We start from the raw sequence: 18,969 nt of genomic DNA, 5'->3' as shown, positions 1-18,969 counted from the left end.
TAACACTAATACATTTCAGCGAGTCGGTCCCATCAGAGAAATTTTCATAAATCGGCGATATAATTTATTATTTCAGCAAAATATTCTCAGATCCAACTAGAATAAGGTCAAATTATACAAATTTAGCAAAGGCTAGTTATCCTACCTATTCAATTAACTTTAATTTTAAATAATTCAAGACAATTCTCAAAATTACCTTAATAATCGCGTTCTCTTCGCAAAATGACGATTCCTCATTCACTACCAGCATAACTGAGGGCTTGTGCTCACAGAATAATACAGATAATTTACTTATTAATGCAAAATTTAGTACCAAAAGGTAATCATAGAAGATGCAAAAAAAGTTTCTTTATTTTGATTGCTGATTTTATTTCTTCTAAAATTTACCAAATCTAAAAAATCCAAAATTGAATGCTATTGAATTTCATGTTTATGTAACATATACTATTTATTATATAAGGAATAAAAATTTTATAGTTTTAATCAAAAATAAAGGTGTACTAAATGCATACAAAACAAGGTATTTTTTACTCATCCAAAATATGTTAACAGTGCTATTTATATAATCAATATCCGAATTTCGAAATCATTTTGATGAAATCTTTATTTTAAAATTGAGTTGACTGTTAAAATCACCCGAGAAGAGGGATTATCTCAATGAAAAGTACATAAAATAGCAAACGCACAAGATGGCACTATGCAGCTTTATATTGTTATACAGGATGAACATATAAAATGTTTGGAAAACACTTACTTCGTTCTACAAATGTGTATCTCTTTATATCAAAGATTCTTCTCAAATTATTGAGAGACTTCTCTCAAAAAAAGGAAAATTTGATAACTAAAAAAAATTATGGCATAACCTCTCGTTTTGCATAGATATATATTTACATGGTCACAGAGCTTATTTTCATTGTCAAAACTTAAAAATTTTTAGTGGACTATACCCTTAATGTTTTTAATATTCTTATATTGTTGTAAACAGAAATTCATCAAAAGTGACACCTCAGAAAAGCTAAAATATTGAATTTTTGGAACTTTTGATAGAGCACGTTTTTAAATATTAATTAAAGTAAATGTATATTTTGTAAAGATTCTTTTTAATAAAAAAATAAAATTTTGAAGAAGAACACAAAATCTTCTGAAAAATAATATCACATAAACTCATATTATTTTCTAATATATAACTATTTTATATAAAAATCAAATTCAATGATCTTAAAAGCGAAGGATAAACCTCAAAATTTACGAATATAATGAGTGGGAATATAATGCTTATCTATCATAAAACCATATGAAATATCAATTTTTGCTTTACGCCTAATTTTTGACGACAATTAGCAAAAAATGTTAAATGTTAACACTCAGTCCATTTGAATATGAAAAATAAAATTGACTTTGATTAAATGTTTTTATTTATCATGCAATTCTTCTTGCGACCAAAGATTTGAATAAAAGTTCAAAAAATAAGATAGCTTAAAAAATAATATACGGTAGTGTTTACTAATAGATGAATAGTATATAAATTCTATTAAAATGGATTTGATCCAAAAAAATATATAAAATTTGATCATAAATAAAATCGTTTTAAATTACTTCTTCATTTAAATTATAACAATTATTTTTGGTTTTATATTTTTTTGGATCAAATCCATTTTAATAGAATTTATATACTATTCATCTATTAGTAAACACTACCGTATATTATTTTTAAGCTATCTTATTTTTTGAACTTTTATTCAAATCTTTGGTCGCAAGAAGAATTGCATGATAAATAAAAACATTTAATCAAAGTCAATTTTATTTTTCATATTCAAATGGACTGAGTGTTAACATTTAACATTTTTTGCTAATTGTCGTCAAAAATTAGGCGTAAAGCAAAAATTGATATTTCATATGGTTTTATGATAGATAAGCATTATATTCCCACTCATTATATTCGTAAATTTTGAGGTTTATCCTTCGCTTTTAAGATCATTGAATTTGATTTTTATATAAAATAGTTATATATTAGAAAATAATATGAGTTTATGTGATATTATTTTTCAGAAGATTTCATTCTATATGCCTATGAAAAGTACTCTCAAAACTAACTTTTTCCTAATTATAATTAAATCTAGAATATTGTATTATGCTTAGTATTATTTCATTTTTCTCATTCAATTTAGAATTTACAAATGTCAAAAAATTGAGAGCTGTCACTTTTGATGAATTTCTGTTTATTACAATATCAAAAGGTTTAAAGTTCATTAAGAGAAAAACAATTCTTCTTCTTCAATCTATTGGCGCATTTATTTCTACACGCCAATAAGGAAGGGAAAATTATAAGACACAATGGTGTCTTCAAAACGCTAATTTTTGATATTTTTAACAACCCTATGCAGCAATTAATAATAGTAAAGAAATAACCGAACTGCTTATTTCAAATGGTGCAAGTATCAATGAAAAAGACAAACATGAAGTAACTGCTCTTCATCTTGCAGCAAGTATTAATAGTAAAGATACAACAGAACTGCTTATTTCAAATGGTGCAAGTATCAATGAAAAAGAAGGAAAAGGAAGAACCGCTCTTCATCTTGCAGCAAGTATTAATAATAAAGATACAACAGAACTGCTTATTTCAAATGGTGCAAGTATCAATGAAAAAGATGAAGAAGGAAGAACCGCTCTTCATCTTGCAGCAAGTATTAATAATAAAGATACAACAGAACTGCTTATTTCAAATGGTGCAAGTATCAATGAAAAAGAAGGAAAAGGAAGAACCGCTCTTCATCTTGCAGCAAGTATTAATAATAAAGATACAACAGAACTGCTTATTTCAAATGGTGCAAGTATCAATGAAAAAGATGAAGAAGGAAGAACCGCTCTTCATCTTGCAGCAAGTATTAATAGTAAAGATACAACAGAACTGCTTATTTCAAATGGTGCAAGTATCAATGAAAAAGAAGGAAAAGGAAGAACCGCTCTTCATTATGCAGCAGGTAAAAATAGTAAAGATACAGCCGAACTGCTTATTTCAAATGGTTCAAATATCAATGAAAAAGAAGGAAAAGGAAGAACCGCTCTTCATTATGCAGCAAGTAAAAATAGTAAAGATACAGCCAAACTGCTTATTTCAAATGGTGCAAGTATCAATGAAAAAGATGAAGAAGGAAGAACCGCTCTTCATCTTGCAGCAAATACTAATAGTAAAGATACAGCCGAACTGCTTATTTCAAATAGTGCAAATATTAATGAAAAAGATGATGAAGGAAAAACTGCTCTTCATTATGCGGCATTACGTAATAGTAAAGAAACATTCTTTACTCTTAAATCACATGGTGCAAATATCATGGGTACAGACACTTTTTAACGTTAAATTTAAAAAATAAAAAAAGCTAAGGCCTTTAAAACAGCTCTAAGTGATTATCTGCTGAAAGACAACTATATGTATTATCATATCTCTTTCAATAAGCACGGAGATATTTCGAAATTAAAATTGAATTCGCTTCTGATGGAAGACGCAGACAATCATTTAGTCATATTCAGAAAGTATATTATATGCCAAAAAATCAATTCTCAAAAGCTGTGAATCAAATTTTCTTGAAATTCCGCATGTATATCACCATATCTATATATATAGAAGCATACTCAAATCTAACAAAAATTAGTCTGAAATACAGAGATAAACAATTAAGCGTGCATATTAGATGCTGGATACGATTGCACATACGTTTTTGATTAAAAATATTGCTAATTTAATACCTTTACGGAAAGGATTTTTTATTATAATTCATCTTATTTGAGCAATTTAGTATAAAAAAGTTGTATTTGAGTTTTGCATCAACACATATTGCATTATGCAATAAAATTATATATGGAGCTGCAATGTATGCAACTAGGCGGACATTATCACTTGTATCACAAACTGCAATGTGAAGGATTTTCTTGCTGCCTTGTTATCTCCTCTTCCGACATATCCAAAGACAGGAACCCAAGCGGAACCTTCATGTAAAACAGAATTTCGGCTGTTAATCAATGTTTGCCTGGCGTTCTTTGCAGTATCACATCAGACCAAGAGCCATGGAGATGTCGCGGACAATTCACTCGTGTGGGCAGTCCTTAGTTAACAGGCATGAAAAACTTGTCATTGATCATTTTCAAAACGAAATCTAGACAGAAATGATTGAAATAATGTACTGAATATAACAATGTAATATTTTTATGGTGCGAAGCTATTTTGAAGAAGAGAATTCCAAAAAGTGACGAATTCAACCAAATACAAAAGTGACACAAATGCTTCCGATTTTATTCTCTTTAGTTAGAAGTGAGATTTATTTACCGCCTACACTCAATGACGAGAATTTTGAAACCAAGATCAACAAATCTAAACTTGCTTTAGTCATGGCAATTGATGAAAATAATACAGAAGTGGAAAGATTGATGCCACACTTTCGTGCTGCTGCCGAAACATTCCATTCTGGCAATAAATGCGACTTTTTCTATCTTGATGGCAATAACGCGCCACATACGCTTGATCTTTACAATATTCAATTTTTCCCTTCTTTCTACGTATTCCGCAATGGCCAATTTATGACGGAATACACAGGAGAAAGGAATTCAACAGACCTTAGAAAGTACTTAACAAGAATTACAAACAAACCACTCGTTGTTGAAATCGATTCTCAAGATCGCGCATACAAATTCCTTCAATACAACCCGATTGCTGCTATATTGACAAGTGATGAAGATACTTCAGATGATGTAATTGAAGTTTTTCAAGATTTGGCTGAAAAATTCATTGATATTATTCCATTCGTGCGTTCAACATCTACAGAGGCAGCATATCAATTTGGCCTTCAGCAGGATCAAGATACCTCGCTTACAAATGCAATTTTAATCAGAAGATCAATCGATGATGTAATTGTTCAATATCCAATCAGCGAAATTGACAAAACAGATGAGCTTGAGAAGTTCATCCGCGATAACGCTTATCCATTATACAGACTTACAGAAGGAACCCTTTTCCGTGACGTAATTCACGATTCTCGAATGACAGTCTTCTGTTTCTGCGACGTAAACAAGAAGCACTCCCTCAAACAAGTACACTGGGGCATGAGACAGATCTACGACAAGTTCAAAGATAATTTCACATACGCATACGGACCATACCGCCAGTTTACGCAACTCCTGAACGAGATGGGCACAGCAGGAACCAAAGAACCTATCTGGGTTGTAGCAAACTTTACAGAAAATGGAGATGTAAGTGAGAAATTATTTATTCCAGAAGGAACAGAGATTACTCCGGCAATCTTGGACCAGCTTCTTGACCAAGTAATTAATTCCTTCCCAATTATCCCTGTAAAGTCCGAAGAAATCCCAGAAGAAGATGAAGATGATCTTCCTAACCTTAAGAAGCTCGTTGGATCAAACTTCCGAGCTGTTTATGGATCTCCTAAGGATTCTGTAACTCTCATTGCTCCTTCAGCAACAGATAAAACTTCAATAGATTTACTTCAAGAATTACAGGCCATTGCCTATGAATTCAACCAACAGAAATACTCTAGATTTATGTTCTATTATATTAATGCTGAAAAGAATGATATCCGTTAGATGTTCCAAAAGATAAGCCAACTTTGATATTGAAGAAGCGTGGTAAAGGTATGATCCTTCCAAATGAAAGCAACGCAATGAAGTTGTTCAGATTAATTGTTACTGAAGCGAAATTAAATGTCAAAGTACCAAGAAAATTGAAATTTGCGGAGGAAAACTTGGAACTTTAAAAATATATTGTTATTCTCAATAAATAATTGATATTTTATGGTTAATTCAAAATAATTTTACAAATTTCTTTTTGAATCAGAATCGAAAAAGAAAATTTATGAACATACAATACAGTAGATATAGACTCGCTCAGGTACAATTGTGAATGATGATTTGATATTTAAATTTCTTTTATTTTTTTGAATAATCAATATACATTTGTTATTGATATTATTATAATAGGGATGCCATACGACATGGAGACACTTGTGTTAACATCAATAATATAATTTTCCGCTTCACAACTACTCAGGGATAGATATGTTAAATCATTCGTAAAGCATTCCTTTGGATTAGAGATTTCTAGTGTATCATAACATATTAAAGGAATACTATTGTCAATATAGCAGTTATTGACTATTATTATATCTGCATTAGTGAATAAAGGAACATTATCATTTGGGACTTTATTATTAATAATACTCAAATGTTATTATTATGTTATGATATTCAAATGGTCCAGTGCAGAATCAGACCATGTACATATTATTATTGATTCATTATCTGTAATGTTGTTGAAGTATGTCGAGTACTCAAATTTAAATGGAGATGTTCGACTAATTCCATAACTTGTTGCTACAAGACATGCTTTACACAAAGTAAAATTTGTATTTGATAGAGAAATGTTGCCATCTTCTTGATGAGTTAATCCGACTGTCAGAGTTCCTGGCCTTCCGCATCCTAACAAAGTACTCTCAGAGATATAATTCAGGCATTTTTCTCCAACTTTTACAAACGAAAATAAACCCAAGCAATACTTATTATTGATTGAATCTGAAAAAGAATCAATAGCACAAAATCTTCTTTGGACTGTTGCATGCTAAGATCAGTCATAATGTAAACCTCTCAATTTTATTGTCGTGGGAAGTATCTCAATTCCTTCAAAAAAATTGAAAAACTATTTAATTTTAAAAATATAATACTTTTAATTAGTTAATTAATTGGAGATATTTTTTAAAAATCACTTTTGATAATACTTTTGAGAACTTTAATTCAAAAAATATATTCAAAAATATCCAGGATATCAAAAGGGAATTGTTCCTTATGAGGTATATAGTTATGATGTATACCTCATAAGGAACAATTCCCTCCTTAAAACGAGAAAACTTGTTCGAAATTGTTTATCATTTCGAACAAGTTTTCTCGTTTTTAATAAGAAACTAAAGGCTATGAGGCATTGATTATATATTAGTGCCTCACAGCCTTTAGTTTCTAATAGATAGCTGGGAAACTTTCTCCAAATGATAAGTTATTCAGAGAAAGTTTCCCAGCTATCAAGAGGGAATTGTTCCTTATGAGGTATATAGTTATGATGTATACCTCATAAGGAACAATTCCCTCCTTAAAATCGTAGACATTTTTATACTTATTAATCAACCATTCAAAATCATATTCCTCTGAAAAGTTATTTTATTAAAATTTAGAATTTTAATAAATATAGAGTTTGAATTTCATACAATACCTATATATTTTCAATAATGGAATTTGAAAACCATTCTCAAAAGTTCTCAGAAAACCTTTTTTTCATTAATTTTAAGAAATCTGAGTATTAAATTAAGTGATAAATTCGTTTGACACTACTTTAATTTTTAAATTCAAAAAATTATATGTGCTTCTTAAAATGACTCAAAAAATTTTATTATAAAATAATATATAATATTAAAAATCCCACAACATTTTTTTACTTTACATAATCGTACTTCCTCGACGATTAATTTCCACTCAATTTCTATCGTTGACCGAACTTAGCATGCAACAGGACTACAGAGCACTCTTGATTATTGATGGATATACTACCTCCATTTCCTTTTGAATAACATTTGTGGAAACTACAGGAATTATGGAGAAGTTTGGAAGAAGAAGCTTCAATTTTAATTATTTTATCTTTGTCATCCAAAAATAGACATTCTTCTAAGTAGTATTGTGATAATCCGGTTTCTTTCTCACAATTTTGGCATCTTTTCTTCTCACCTTTGAACACATCTTCATAGAATTCTTCCCAGACATCAATTTCTTTTGCAAGTTGTCTATTTGAGTGTATTTTATCATGATGTTTATGGAAAAATTCTGATAAAAAAAAGTAATCAGAAGATGAATTCATGATAAAATAGCAATATTGACATTCTGAAGGGTCAAGTTAAGCTCAAAAGAGCTTGCAATGTTTCCAATTTGTAGTAAATATACCCTACTTTTCCAACATTTAGAAAACATGCATGACCCCCTACCCAGGGTCCAAAAATTGGTATTTTCTGCGCTCAGGCAACATGAGTTTTTGGGCCGCCAAATGAATAGCTCAAATAGTTTTCTCATATAGAGACATGCTTATGCTTAGAGTTTGAAGGGAATCTAAAGTGATTTTTTTCTGCATTTCGAAATCTAATGCAATCTTAAAATCATGATTAAACTGCGAATCTGGGCGCAATTTTTTAATATGTTAATATATGAAGGTACTCCTACTACTGCGAATGCTTCAAATGAAAATTCAAGAAATCAGATTAATTTGATCACATTAGTATAGTAGTGGTCAATCCAAAAACTCATATGTTGATATATAACCTATAGAGATGATAATTATCGACTCTTCATTGAAATGCATAAGATTTAATAATCTCATAAATATTCTTTTTAATTTTCCGAATTCCGTGTGCATTTAGATTGCCTATACCTGTATATAATAATTCTAGAATGGTTTGGTTAGATATTAAGTTTTTTAGATTAATATTTTAACATTTTGATAAAACAAGCAATTGTTCCATTTTGGAATCGCGATTGAACTCTAGTTTGACTAATATGATGTTGTATGATCAAATGAATTCTAACTTCATGAGATAAAATTTGAAATTTGAAAATGCGATATCTGACTCAAATATTTATCTGAGCACATTTAACATTCAATTATAAACTAAAGTAATATACAGCAGATTCGATTTGGCTTATATTTTATATATTCAACAAATAATCTTATAAAATTGTGCTATTCACGTTTCTCAAAGATGAATTAAGCATTTACAACTTGTGCATTGATGGAATTAGATATGGATTCTAATGTTAATCGATATTTTGTAAATTGATATATATTTTATCATGGTTTGACATTTGATCGTGTTGAAACCGGAATTGCAATATGCATCATCTATATATATAATTGTCAAAATATGAGCTATAGATTTTTAAATTATGCTCCTGATTATGAGTGACTTATATGATTATATTGAATTGAGTAGTAAGAATCATAAATATTAGAATATTACGATAATGTATTATAACCTTATAGAAGCTTAAGGCTAAAAATGATGATGAAAATGTAGCTCAAATTTAAGTCTAAAATTTGAAAAAATTAAGTGCTTATGATAGTATGACGATATTGGTGTTTGAATGTAAGAAATTAGAGATGTATTAGAAGCATTATGAGAAAATAATAAGATATAAAAACAAATTTTATGAAATAATTTAAGTTATAAGAGGTGTTAACATTGGTAATATGTGTATAAGATAGTAGAATTGTATTGGATCTTTGATTAGTATTTTATAACAATTTATTAATGTAGATGTGATTAGAATGTTGGATTTCAAAGGAGAAAGCGGATTGTTCACTCTTGTTGGTCTGCATGTGTCATTCCGGGAGACATTGCCTGTGCATGTCTCCCAGAATGGCATACTGTTCCGCATTCATAACTTGAATGCGGAACTTTGACCGACAAGAGTGCATTGTGCACTCTTGTTGGTCTGCATGTGTCATTCCGGGAGACATTGCCTGTGCATGTCTCCCAGAATGGCATACTGTTCCGCATTCATAACTTGAATGCGGAACTTTGACCGACAAGAGTGCATTGTGCACTCTTGTTGGTCTGCATGTGTCATTCCGGGAGACATTGCCTGTGCATGTCTCCCAGAATGGCATACTGTTCCGCATTCATAACTTGAATGCGGAACTTTGACCGACAAGAGTGCATTGTGCACTCTTGTTGGTCTGCATGTGTCATTCCGGGAGACATTGCCTGTGCATGTCTCCCAGAATGGCATACTGTTCCGCATTCATAACTTGAATGCGGAACTTTGACCGACAAGAGTGCATTGTGCACTCTTGTTTGTCATCCACTATGATACTTAGAGAAAATACTTTACTTACATTATTTAAAATATTAATTTCCCTATTTAATATTTATTTATTATTTTTTGTGCTTTATATTCCCTATGGCATGTACTGAACTATTTTATAGACTCTACCGAGCTATCTCCACATATAAACATTTGACAATAACACATATATACTCTCTTCATATTCTAGTCTCATGACATATTATTGCAAAAGCTATATTTATACAGCATACCTCATAAAGTCTCATTTAGCCTATCTAAGCGTTCAAAACCTATTTTCCACACGTAATCTGATTCTTCTGGCTCCGCTGATTCGATTTCTGCTGTCAGATCGTGAAAATATGAATCACATAAAGAGATAAACACAAATCCAAAATAATAATGTTTTCTTCAAATTGACTCTTCCACGATATTCATATATTTGTTATTAATTCCGTTTTCCCTTACAAATGTATTTAATTTTCTGAATAATACGTATTATAAAATGAATATCTCAAAAACTAAATTAAAAAATTAATACTGGGTAATAACTAGATATATTGTGACTTTTTGAATTCACACACTTTTGGAAAAATTGAAATACTTCAAAGATTGTTTTGTACATTTAAACGGAAAATATCAGTGGGTAACTTGTGTTTATCTCTTTATGTGATTCATATTTTCACGATCTGACAGCAGAAATCGAATCAGCGGAGCCAGAAGAATCAGATTACGTGTGGAAAATAGGTTTTGAACGCTTAGATATGGCTAAAATGAGACTTTATGAGGTATGCTGTATAAATATAGCTTTTGCAATAATATGTCATGAGACTAGAATATGAAGAGAGTATATATGTGTTATTGTCAAATGTTTATATGTGGAGATAGCTCGGTAGAGTCTATAAAATAGTTCAGTACATGCCATAGGGAATATAAAGCACAAAAAATAATAAATAAATATTAAATAGGGAAATTAATATTTTAAATAATGTAAGTAAAGTATTTTCTCTAAGTATCATAGTGGATGACAAACAAGAGTGCACAATGCACTCTTGTCGGTCAAAGTTCCGCATTCAAGTTATGAATGCGGAACAGTATGCCATTCTGGGAGACATGCACAGGCAATGTCTCCCGGAATGACACATGCAGACCAACAAGAGTGCACAATGCACTCTTGTCGGTCAAAGTTCCGCATTCAAGTTATGAATGCGGAACAGTATGCCATTCTGGGAGACATGCACAGGCAATGTCTCCCGGAATGACACATGCAGACCAACAAGAGTGCACAATGCACTCTTGTCGGTCAAAGTTCCGCATTCAAGTTATGAATGCGGAACAGTATGCCATTCTGGGAGACATGCACAGGCAATGTCTCCCGGAATGACATGCTTAGAACAATAATGCACTCTATCCTCCCTAAATTCTTCGTATTCCAGTTATTTTCTTCATTTTTTTACTTTTTAAATTTTTTTCTCTAATTTCTTATATTTATTTCTATAAATATTTTCCTAATGTAATCACACATTAAATTTTCATATTTCACAGAGAAACTTGTCAGACGATAAAAATTTTTTACACACAAAATTTTTCTTGGTGAAAAAGACCATCTTCTTATAACAAATCATTATTTACAGCTTACAAATAAAAAACAAAATATATAAATAAATAGAAATTATGAATTAATTTTCAATTTCAACATCCTTACCTCTGACATACAATGATAAAAATTGATATCCGATTGCTCCTCCTCTTGGGATCACATAACACCAATTTTCATCGATCACAACATATTCGCCTTGTAAATCAAGTCTCTTATAAAATTTAAAAGAGGCATGACCATCTCTTCCGAGTGTAAGTGAAACAATGGCAAATCTGATAAATATGATATGTGAATGTTCATGAAGCAGTTCAATTTGATCTGGCTGAGCTTCTTGAGATTCGCGGTCATTTGCAATGAAGAGGTATCTATTCACATGAGTAATCTTCTTATTCTCGAAATATTCTTTGAAATTTCCATCTTCAGGAAGTTTTAACATGTTAACACATTGAGCTTGATTATTCTCATCAATGAATTGAATCCCGCATAAATGTGGGTTCATAAAAGATGAAATAATGAGTCGTGGATCGCCTTGTTGTTCAAAATGAAGCATATTATATGTTTTTCCTGGTGAAATCGAAGTAGATCTTCCCATACGTTCTAATATTTGTAGGATATGGAGAAGATCTTCTTGTTTGGAATCTTCTTCTCCAACCTGAAACAATTCTAAAGCTCTTGCACCATTATCTTCTTCGATTCGAATATTTTCAAGGATAATGATAGTCAAGAACAATTGCATGGCGGCATTTAAGGCGCTTCGAGAATCATCGAGCCTGATGATTTGTGAATTTACCCTCTCTGTGGCATAATGATTGTGACGTCTGATCTCGTTAAATATTTCTGAGTAATGAAGCTGATTGGTTAACAAAACATCAAATCGCGGAGCATATTCCACAGAGTCCATAAAAGATGCTCCGCTTCTTGATGCAAGGCAGTGTATCAATTGATCTGTGGGTTCAAAATGGACATCAACTATTGGAAGAGGCGAAAACATTTCAGCTGGAGAAGGAGGATTATAATTTGGTTCAGGTTCTACTGCGCTTTCAATTTCTGATGGATCTAGATCATATTCAAGGATTTCTCTTTCTTCTTCTGGAGTGAATCCTTCAAGATCTTCTTCATCATCACTTCCATCCCAGTCTTCATCATCTGAAACTATTTCTTCAATCTGGGTATTTTCCTGTCTCCTATGGCGTCGTTCATTGATCTCACTGAACTCTTGAAGGAGGTCAAAATCAGGGGCGTCTTCCTCTTCTGCGTTTTGGCCAAGAAGCTCGCCTACTGTGAATTGAGCCTTCACTTCGTCAATCCGTTCAATGAAGTCTGAGGCCTCTTCGTCAGAGATACGTGGTTGGATGCTTTCATTTTCTTCAAGATCTTTGATGTGCATACTGAATGCAGTCTCAATGAGCTCAGGAGTCAGCGCATTCCAGCAACGTATTAAAATATACACTGCCAACTTCAGCGTGCACTCGAGGGAAGTGTCGATAGAATAGTAAGTCCACCATGTTCTCGTTGCCATATTCTTTAAGGCGCCAAAGACATGCATGTCAAGAGGTTGGCACAGATCGGTGCATCCAACTGGAATGAAGACGAGTGTGATGTTCAAGTCTTTAGCAAGCTTCTTTGTTTCTGCATTTCTGTGGCTAGAATATGTATCAAGAAACAAGTAGATTCTATCATTTTGAATGTAACTTGGATTCTCGCGATAACGATCGTTGTAATACTTTCTAAGCCATCTGAGATATTCTTGAAATATCTCCTTTGTGGCCCAACCTGTTTCGGAATGCAAAATCAACTCATTGGAAAAGACTCTGTTGTCGTAAATCTGCTTATGGCATGCATCTGTGAGACCCTTGCAGACAAATGTGAGTGGAAGTTTACTGCCGTCTGCCTGGATTGTGGCAATAATAGTGATTCCTTTCTTCTCGTTATGATTCATGTGGACGTCAACACCTTCCGAGCCTTTTATTGCATATGTCAGTCCATGAGCGATTCCACATCCGTAAAAGGATTCATCTGCGTTGCAGATTCTCCACAATTCATCCTTGAAGAGTTCCATAAGTTGAGCTTTGGTCTGTTTAAAGCTTTCGATACGAGTCTTCATCTCTTCGATGTCTTTTGGCCGACGATGCCAATGTGCTTCACGAGTGGTCAGGTCGCATCTCTCTCGGAAATTCGAAAGGTAATGGTCAGAAACAACAAAATCGTTTCTGAGAATCTCGTTAGGGTAAGCCTTTATGAACATCTTGACAAGCACTCTGCACATTTGGGTGTTAAAGAAGAATTTTTTTCGATGAATTCTTTGATGATGTAATTGGCTAACAATTCTTCACCGTGATCACTGATAGCACGATTGATCAAAGATGCAGCCGTCTTTGGGTTAAATTCTGGGTCAAGTTCGTATTTTTTACGGTAATTATATAAGGTGGCAGGACAAACGTTTGTACTCTTGGCGAGAATTTCTATGAGACCTTTGTTAGCTGGATCCAAGCTGTCTTCAATGAGGTCATTAGGAGAGATACTTGAGTGTCTGACAAATTTACTGCATTTAACTTTTGCCTTGAACAAGTTTGCCTAGTTGCAGAGTTTCTCTGCAATGTGTTGCGGAATGGATTCCAGATTGGGTATATCTGGTTCTTCATCCATTTTTTTGTTGGGCCATGAGTTCGAGTTTGTTAGGTACCAATTTTCAAAAACGATATGAGAGGAATATATCGTTTTTAGTTTTTTTAAAAAAAAATATAAGTAAAGGGGTTTGTATTGTTATCAATTAAGGATGATGCTAACTTCTAGGTTTTGTATGACTGGCTTATGATTTTGACTAAAGAATCTCTTGAAAATCTGACAATGCGTGGAATCTGGAGAAATGCAGCAGTTTGTATTGTTATCAATCTAGGGATGATGCTAACTTCTAGGTTTTGTATGACTGGCTTATGATTTGACTAAGAATCTCTGAAAATCTGACAATGCGTGGAATCTGGAGAATGCAGCAGTTTGTATTGTTATCAATCTAAGGATGATGCAATCGACATTAATAATTTCATTTTCACTCATATCATTGTTGTTATTTCATCTTCTAAATAGATTATTTGCTTCCATTCTCTGAACACAATATCTCACAGCTTCCATGTTAGGGCCGGCACACTAACACATCATGCAATGAGAATAGCTCGTAGAGCAATAAAGAAAAATGAAGTTATAAATAAACTATAGAATTTAAACGTATAAATTTAAATGTGTTAACGTCATTTTGAAGTGAATTTTACGATATCAAACTATAGTTAACCTTGGAGCAATCTCTTTTCTGATTGCAGGCAAAGTTCTGCATCCTGAGGACTTTGCCTTGCAGATATGCTTGTAATCACTACGTGAGCAACTTGGTGTTGCAAGTTGCTGTCTTTACCGGTTAGCTTTTTTTGAAGTTTCTTCGCATCTTATATAAGCTCTAGATCAATATTTATCATCAGAATTTGCATCTCATAAAGCACAATATTAATCAAATAGGCAAATCTCATTCGGAGTCTCTCATTAAATGAGAAACTCCGAATGAGATTTGCTCTAAGGTAATGTACTTGTTATGCTTGGCCTAGAAGCAAGGAGGAAACATGTATATGGTTTGTTTATACTGAAGTTATCTGGAATTCTCTCAATTGAGGATTCAAATCCAGATAACAGCAGTATAAGTTAATATTGTTGTGCACCTCAGGTTGTTTATAGGCCCGAGAACGAGAAAAGAATTTATGGTGTGAATTGGCTCGATATATACCTACGCTCTGTAAAAAATACGTTATATTTTCTTTCATATGAGAAAAATGTTTTTCTTTTTTATAATACTATGTGCTTTGTTACTTCATAAATTGTCTATTTTTCTTATTAAAACCTATTTTGAAAATAGGAAGGAAGATTTTGAGTACATTAGGTATACTTAAAGAGAAAGCACAACCTATTATACAAACTGTACAGAAAGGTTGGGATGTAGCACGAGATGCAACAAATCTTATTCCAAATCCTGAAACAAGAGGAAAAGTTCAAGGATGGATGGACAATGTAGGAAGACAAGCAGGAAACTATTATAACAAAGCAAATGACTACTATAACCAAGCAGGACACTATATGGACCAAGGTGAAAGATTCTTTAACAGAGGATATAACCATGCACAACAGTGGGTAAACAATAACCAACCTCAACCGCCTCAAACGTGGGGAATGTAAAGTTTTTTATTGAGATGAAATGAACAATGCAGCATTGAGACAAATGAGTTCAAGATGGATTTGTCGGCTTCCAGCATTTAAACCGATACCATATAGTCAGGCTCAGCATGTGAAACTGAATGATATTATTAAAGGAACCATCCCACCTCCACAACAACAACCAGTTGAAAACAAACCAAACTAAAATTTTTTACTGAGATGAAATGACCGAAGAAGTTGAAACGGTAGATTTGACACCACAAACAAAAAGTTCAGAACCATTGTCAAAACCTGTCAAAGAACTTACAGATGAAGAGAAATTCAATAATAGAAAGTGCCAGGTCTGGAAATACAAACCCTAACTATAAAGTCACTTTTCATAGAAATGGAACGGCTAGTATCTCAAAAAAGAAACAGGCTCTCACAAATAAAATATTGAAGTCTGAAGGAGCTTTCGAGACAACAGATGGAAAAGTTTACTTCACTGACCAAGTTCATTATAGAACATCTCATTGACTTAGAGTCGAAATATTCTAAACTTTACAACAAACACAAAAAGTTGAAAGGAAAACAAAAACAAATGGCATATGATATTTATGAAGATGTTGACGACACAACTGTTCCTGCAAGTGAAGTAAAGTCAGAGGAACCGAAAAGTGACGAAAAACCGATAGAAGAAGAAAACCAAAAACTGAAGATAAACCAAAACCAAAGTTTAGTTTCCAAACTAAACCAAGTCAACCTTCATTAGCTGGTATGGGTTGGCGTCAAAGACTTATGGCAGCAGGCGGTTATGTAAAGTAAAGAAAAAAAATTTTTTATTTTTATAAAAATGCCCCATATAGAATGGACAGAAAGTCTGCTAGAATAAAAGCAGAGTTGCAAAGATATGGTTGGAGAGTTTCGAAGAATTTTAAATATAGGAAGGGAAGACCCATAAAAGTCTATGACAAATTGTCTGGTCTTCGCTACGAAATGGATTTGGAAACAGCACGTGCCAATTATCCAAACAGACTAGAGAGGTTAGAAGAAGAACGTCTTATGGACATGCCTTTCGATGTTAGTGAACCTCAAGTTGAAGGACACGACGGCTTTGCCAGATTCTACTGGAAACATGACGAACAATTGCATCCTTTGAGAAGGAAAAAAGGAAAAGGTGAAGACGCACATGCTCCCATGGAAAGAACAAGATATGCATATGAAAAGTATCGTGAAGTTAGAAGTCAAATTACATCTGTTCGAACCTTTACAGTAAACTTTGACGAAGGAAAGAACAAAGAAGGCTTCATGGGAGTACTTGCTGCAATTCAAGACGGAAATAAGAAAGGACACAATCTCAGATTGACCATAACAGATTTGGATGGTCACATTTACTATGCACATGGCAATGAAGAAACAGCCGCAAAACTTCTTGACGCTTTCAAGACTACAAAGAGAGAACAAATGGTTGACTCCGACTCAGACATTTTGAATGCAATTGAAGGAATTGCAAGTGTCAAGTTCGAATAGTACCAACCTAACCCTCAAGCAGTCAGACAACATGCTGGATACTTCCCGTTCATAAATAAGTCTGACATTGACTTGACAAGGTATGGAATTTACAATTCAATTGAAAAAATTGTCAATGAACCTTGTATTCTTACATGTCTCAGGAACTCTGGTCTTGTTACAGATGAGAAGATGAAGTATCTTGAGTCATGTGTGAAGACAAGGTACATTCTCAGAGGTCAATTGGCAAAAATTGCACCGTTGGCAAATGTCAATATCCGAGTCAACATACCTACAGCTAAAGGTTCTTCACATGACGACTATGTTGTTGACAAAGACTTACCATGGTTGAAGATTGTAATTGTCCACAACCACTTCATGTTGAACGAAAGTCTTACAAACCCATTCTTTGGTAAAAGTAAGTGCAACATTGTCAGAGCTGTAAACATTCTTTTCGAGAAAGGTTTGTTGGAACCAATTCCAGATGACAAGCTGACAGAAACTTTTGTACCAAAAGACGAAACAAACTTTTCATTGTTAGCAAGACCAAAAGTTGTTCCAGACAAAGTTCTAGTACAAAAGAAGTACACAGTTCCACAAGGGGTTGGTATGTTCGGATACCAAACCTGAACCAGAAGAACTTCCAATGAGGTTGCAAGAACTTCAAGATGCTATAAACAAACTTCCATTGAGACATCCAATTGACGTCAAATTGTATTGGAGAGCATCTGAGTTAGGTCAGAAGGTTTTATATGAAACAGGTTGCTTCGACGATGTTTATGAGATAACAGGAGAAGTTTCTCAGAAGATAAGAGACTCACTTGAATTTCCACAAACTGGACCAATTGGTTGCGACAAGTTCGACTCAGATGAAAAGATATACTATGTCGACCTTAACGCTGCATACATGAGGTTTGTCCAATATATTCCGACTGGAATTCCAAACGAAGATGGTGAGTTCCCGGGAAGGAACTATACAGTTGGAAAAGTCATACAACAACTGTATGATATTAGGAAAGCTTCAAACCCCAAACTTGCAATGACACTCAAATTGCTTATGAATTCGACATGGGGATATTCCATTAAGAAACCTCAAGAGATGAAGAGTAAACATTATGAGAAGGTCGACAACTTTGTTGAAAGGTTTTCTCCTTTTGTTTTGAAGTACGAATTCACTCAAGGTCAAAGTGGCTTAGTAACCACATTAAAACCTATTGTCGAACATTGGTCTTACCCTCAGTTCGCAAAAGCAGTCCTTGACGAGTACAACAAATTCTTCTCCGAAGTCAAATCGAAAGTTGTGGTATACTATGAGAACATTGACGCACTCATGACGAACGAAGAAGGATACAACAAACTCATTGAAATGGGAATGGTCGGTGAAAAGATGGGTCAATTCAAATTGGACAAAATTTTCACCGAAGTTCATGTCCTCTCCAAGCGTAAGTACTGGGGTGTTAAAGAAGATGGTGAAATAGTTAAACATTGCATGAAATAAAAAATCTATTTTAAAAAAAGTGACATTTTTTTAATGGCGTACATCCCTGAGCGCTTCGTCCAGTTCAACCAAATGTTGGTCTCGGACCCAGGCAAGAGATATTCCAAGCCCGAACTCGACCGTCTCTTCAAAGAATGGATTGAAGACAACAGAGGAGACGAGTGGTTGACAATTGAATTTGCTCGGGCTTGGAATTGCTACAGAAGGGTCTTAGACGTGGACCCAAGACTCACGTACAGAGGTTGGGATGTGGTCTTCACATTCCAAGATTGGTACGAATACCAAAAATAAAACTTAAATTTACTTGGGGTTT

At 33.3% G+C, this 18,969-nt stretch overlaps 7 protein-coding genes across 7 annotated transcripts, besides 8 other annotated features; 5 read left to right on the top strand and 2 right to left on the bottom strand.

Moving 5' to 3' along the window:
- Window positions 1-927: 927 nt before the first annotated feature.
- Window positions 928-949: a mobile genetic element.
- Window positions 928-949: a terminal%2Cinverted (terminal inverted repeat of Kolobok-1_TV transposon ID:TVAGG3_0013400).
- Window positions 950-973: 24 nt separating this feature from the next.
- Window positions 974-1,011: a mobile genetic element.
- Window positions 974-1,011: a terminal%2Cinverted (terminal inverted repeat of Banshee-A3 transposon ID:TVAGG3_0331830).
- Window positions 1,012-2,188: 1,177 nt separating this feature from the next.
- Window positions 2,189-2,225: a mobile genetic element.
- Window positions 2,189-2,225: a terminal%2Cinverted (terminal inverted repeat of Banshee-A3 transposon ID:TVAGG3_0331820).
- Window positions 2,226-2,525: 300 nt separating this feature from the next.
- Window positions 2,526-3,371, top strand: TVAGG3_0331810 (uncharacterized protein; the record flags this gene model as incomplete). Its single annotated transcript, XM_001293392.1, has 1 exon — window positions 2,526-3,371. The coding sequence occupies one exon, from the start codon at window positions 2,526-2,528 to the stop codon at window positions 3,369-3,371; it is 846 nt and encodes a 281-aa protein (XP_001293393.1).
- An 899-nt stretch (window positions 3,372-4,270) lies between these two features.
- Window positions 4,271-5,794, top strand: TVAGG3_0331800 (intramolecular oxidoreductase activity, transposing S-S bonds; the record flags this gene model as incomplete). Its single annotated transcript, XM_051230471.1, has 1 exon — window positions 4,276-5,592. One exon carries the CDS (start codon window positions 4,276-4,278, stop codon window positions 5,590-5,592), a length of 1,317 nt encoding a protein of 438 aa, XP_051100201.1.
- A 5,869-nt stretch (window positions 5,795-11,663) lies between these two features.
- TVAGG3_0331790 (DNA binding) lies at window positions 11,664-12,866 on the bottom strand (the record flags this gene model as incomplete). The annotated part of the gene is made up of 1 exon (XM_001286607.2): window positions 11,664-12,866. A coding segment is annotated over one exon (1,203 nt), but the record flags the coding sequence as incomplete, so codon positions are not given.
- Window positions 12,867-12,929: 63 nt separating this feature from the next.
- Window positions 12,930-13,745, bottom strand: TVAGG3_0331780 (DNA binding; the record flags this gene model as incomplete). The annotated part of the gene is made up of 1 exon (XM_051230470.1): window positions 12,930-13,745. A coding segment is annotated over one exon (816 nt), but the record flags the coding sequence as incomplete, so codon positions are not given.
- A 1,226-nt stretch (window positions 13,746-14,971) lies between these two features.
- Window positions 14,972-15,366: a mobile genetic element.
- Window positions 15,367-15,369: 3 nt separating this feature from the next.
- Window positions 15,370-17,599: a mobile genetic element.
- Window positions 15,711-15,875, top strand: TVAGG3_0331760 (uncharacterized protein; the record flags this gene model as incomplete). Its single annotated transcript, XM_001292306.1, has 1 exon — window positions 15,711-15,875. The coding sequence occupies one exon, from the start codon at window positions 15,711-15,713 to the stop codon at window positions 15,873-15,875; it is 165 nt and encodes a 54-aa protein (XP_001292307.1).
- On the top strand, window positions 16,958-17,179 carry TVAGG3_0331750 (uncharacterized protein; the record flags this gene model as incomplete). Its single annotated transcript, XM_051230469.1, has 1 exon — window positions 16,958-17,179. The coding sequence occupies one exon, from the start codon at window positions 16,958-16,960 to the stop codon at window positions 17,177-17,179; it is 222 nt and encodes a 73-aa protein (XP_051100199.1).
- A 1,090-nt stretch (window positions 17,600-18,689) lies between the features above and the next one.
- On the top strand, window positions 18,690-18,947 carry TVAGG3_0331730 (uncharacterized protein; the record flags this gene model as incomplete). The annotated part of the gene is made up of 1 exon (XM_001290473.2): window positions 18,690-18,947. The coding sequence occupies one exon, from the start codon at window positions 18,690-18,692 to the stop codon at window positions 18,945-18,947; it is 258 nt and encodes an 85-aa protein (XP_001290474.2).
- Window positions 18,948-18,969: the final 22 nt, after the last annotated feature.

The sequence above is a fragment of the Trichomonas vaginalis genome, chromosome V (assembly GCF_026262505.1).
Source record: "Trichomonas vaginalis G3 chromosome V, whole genome shotgun sequence".
NCBI classification, from domain to species: Eukaryota; Parabasalia; order Trichomonadida; family Trichomonadidae; genus Trichomonas; species Trichomonas vaginalis.
The sequence above is the reverse complement of the archived record's forward strand: the minus strand, read 5'-3'. Positions and strand labels throughout refer to the sequence as shown.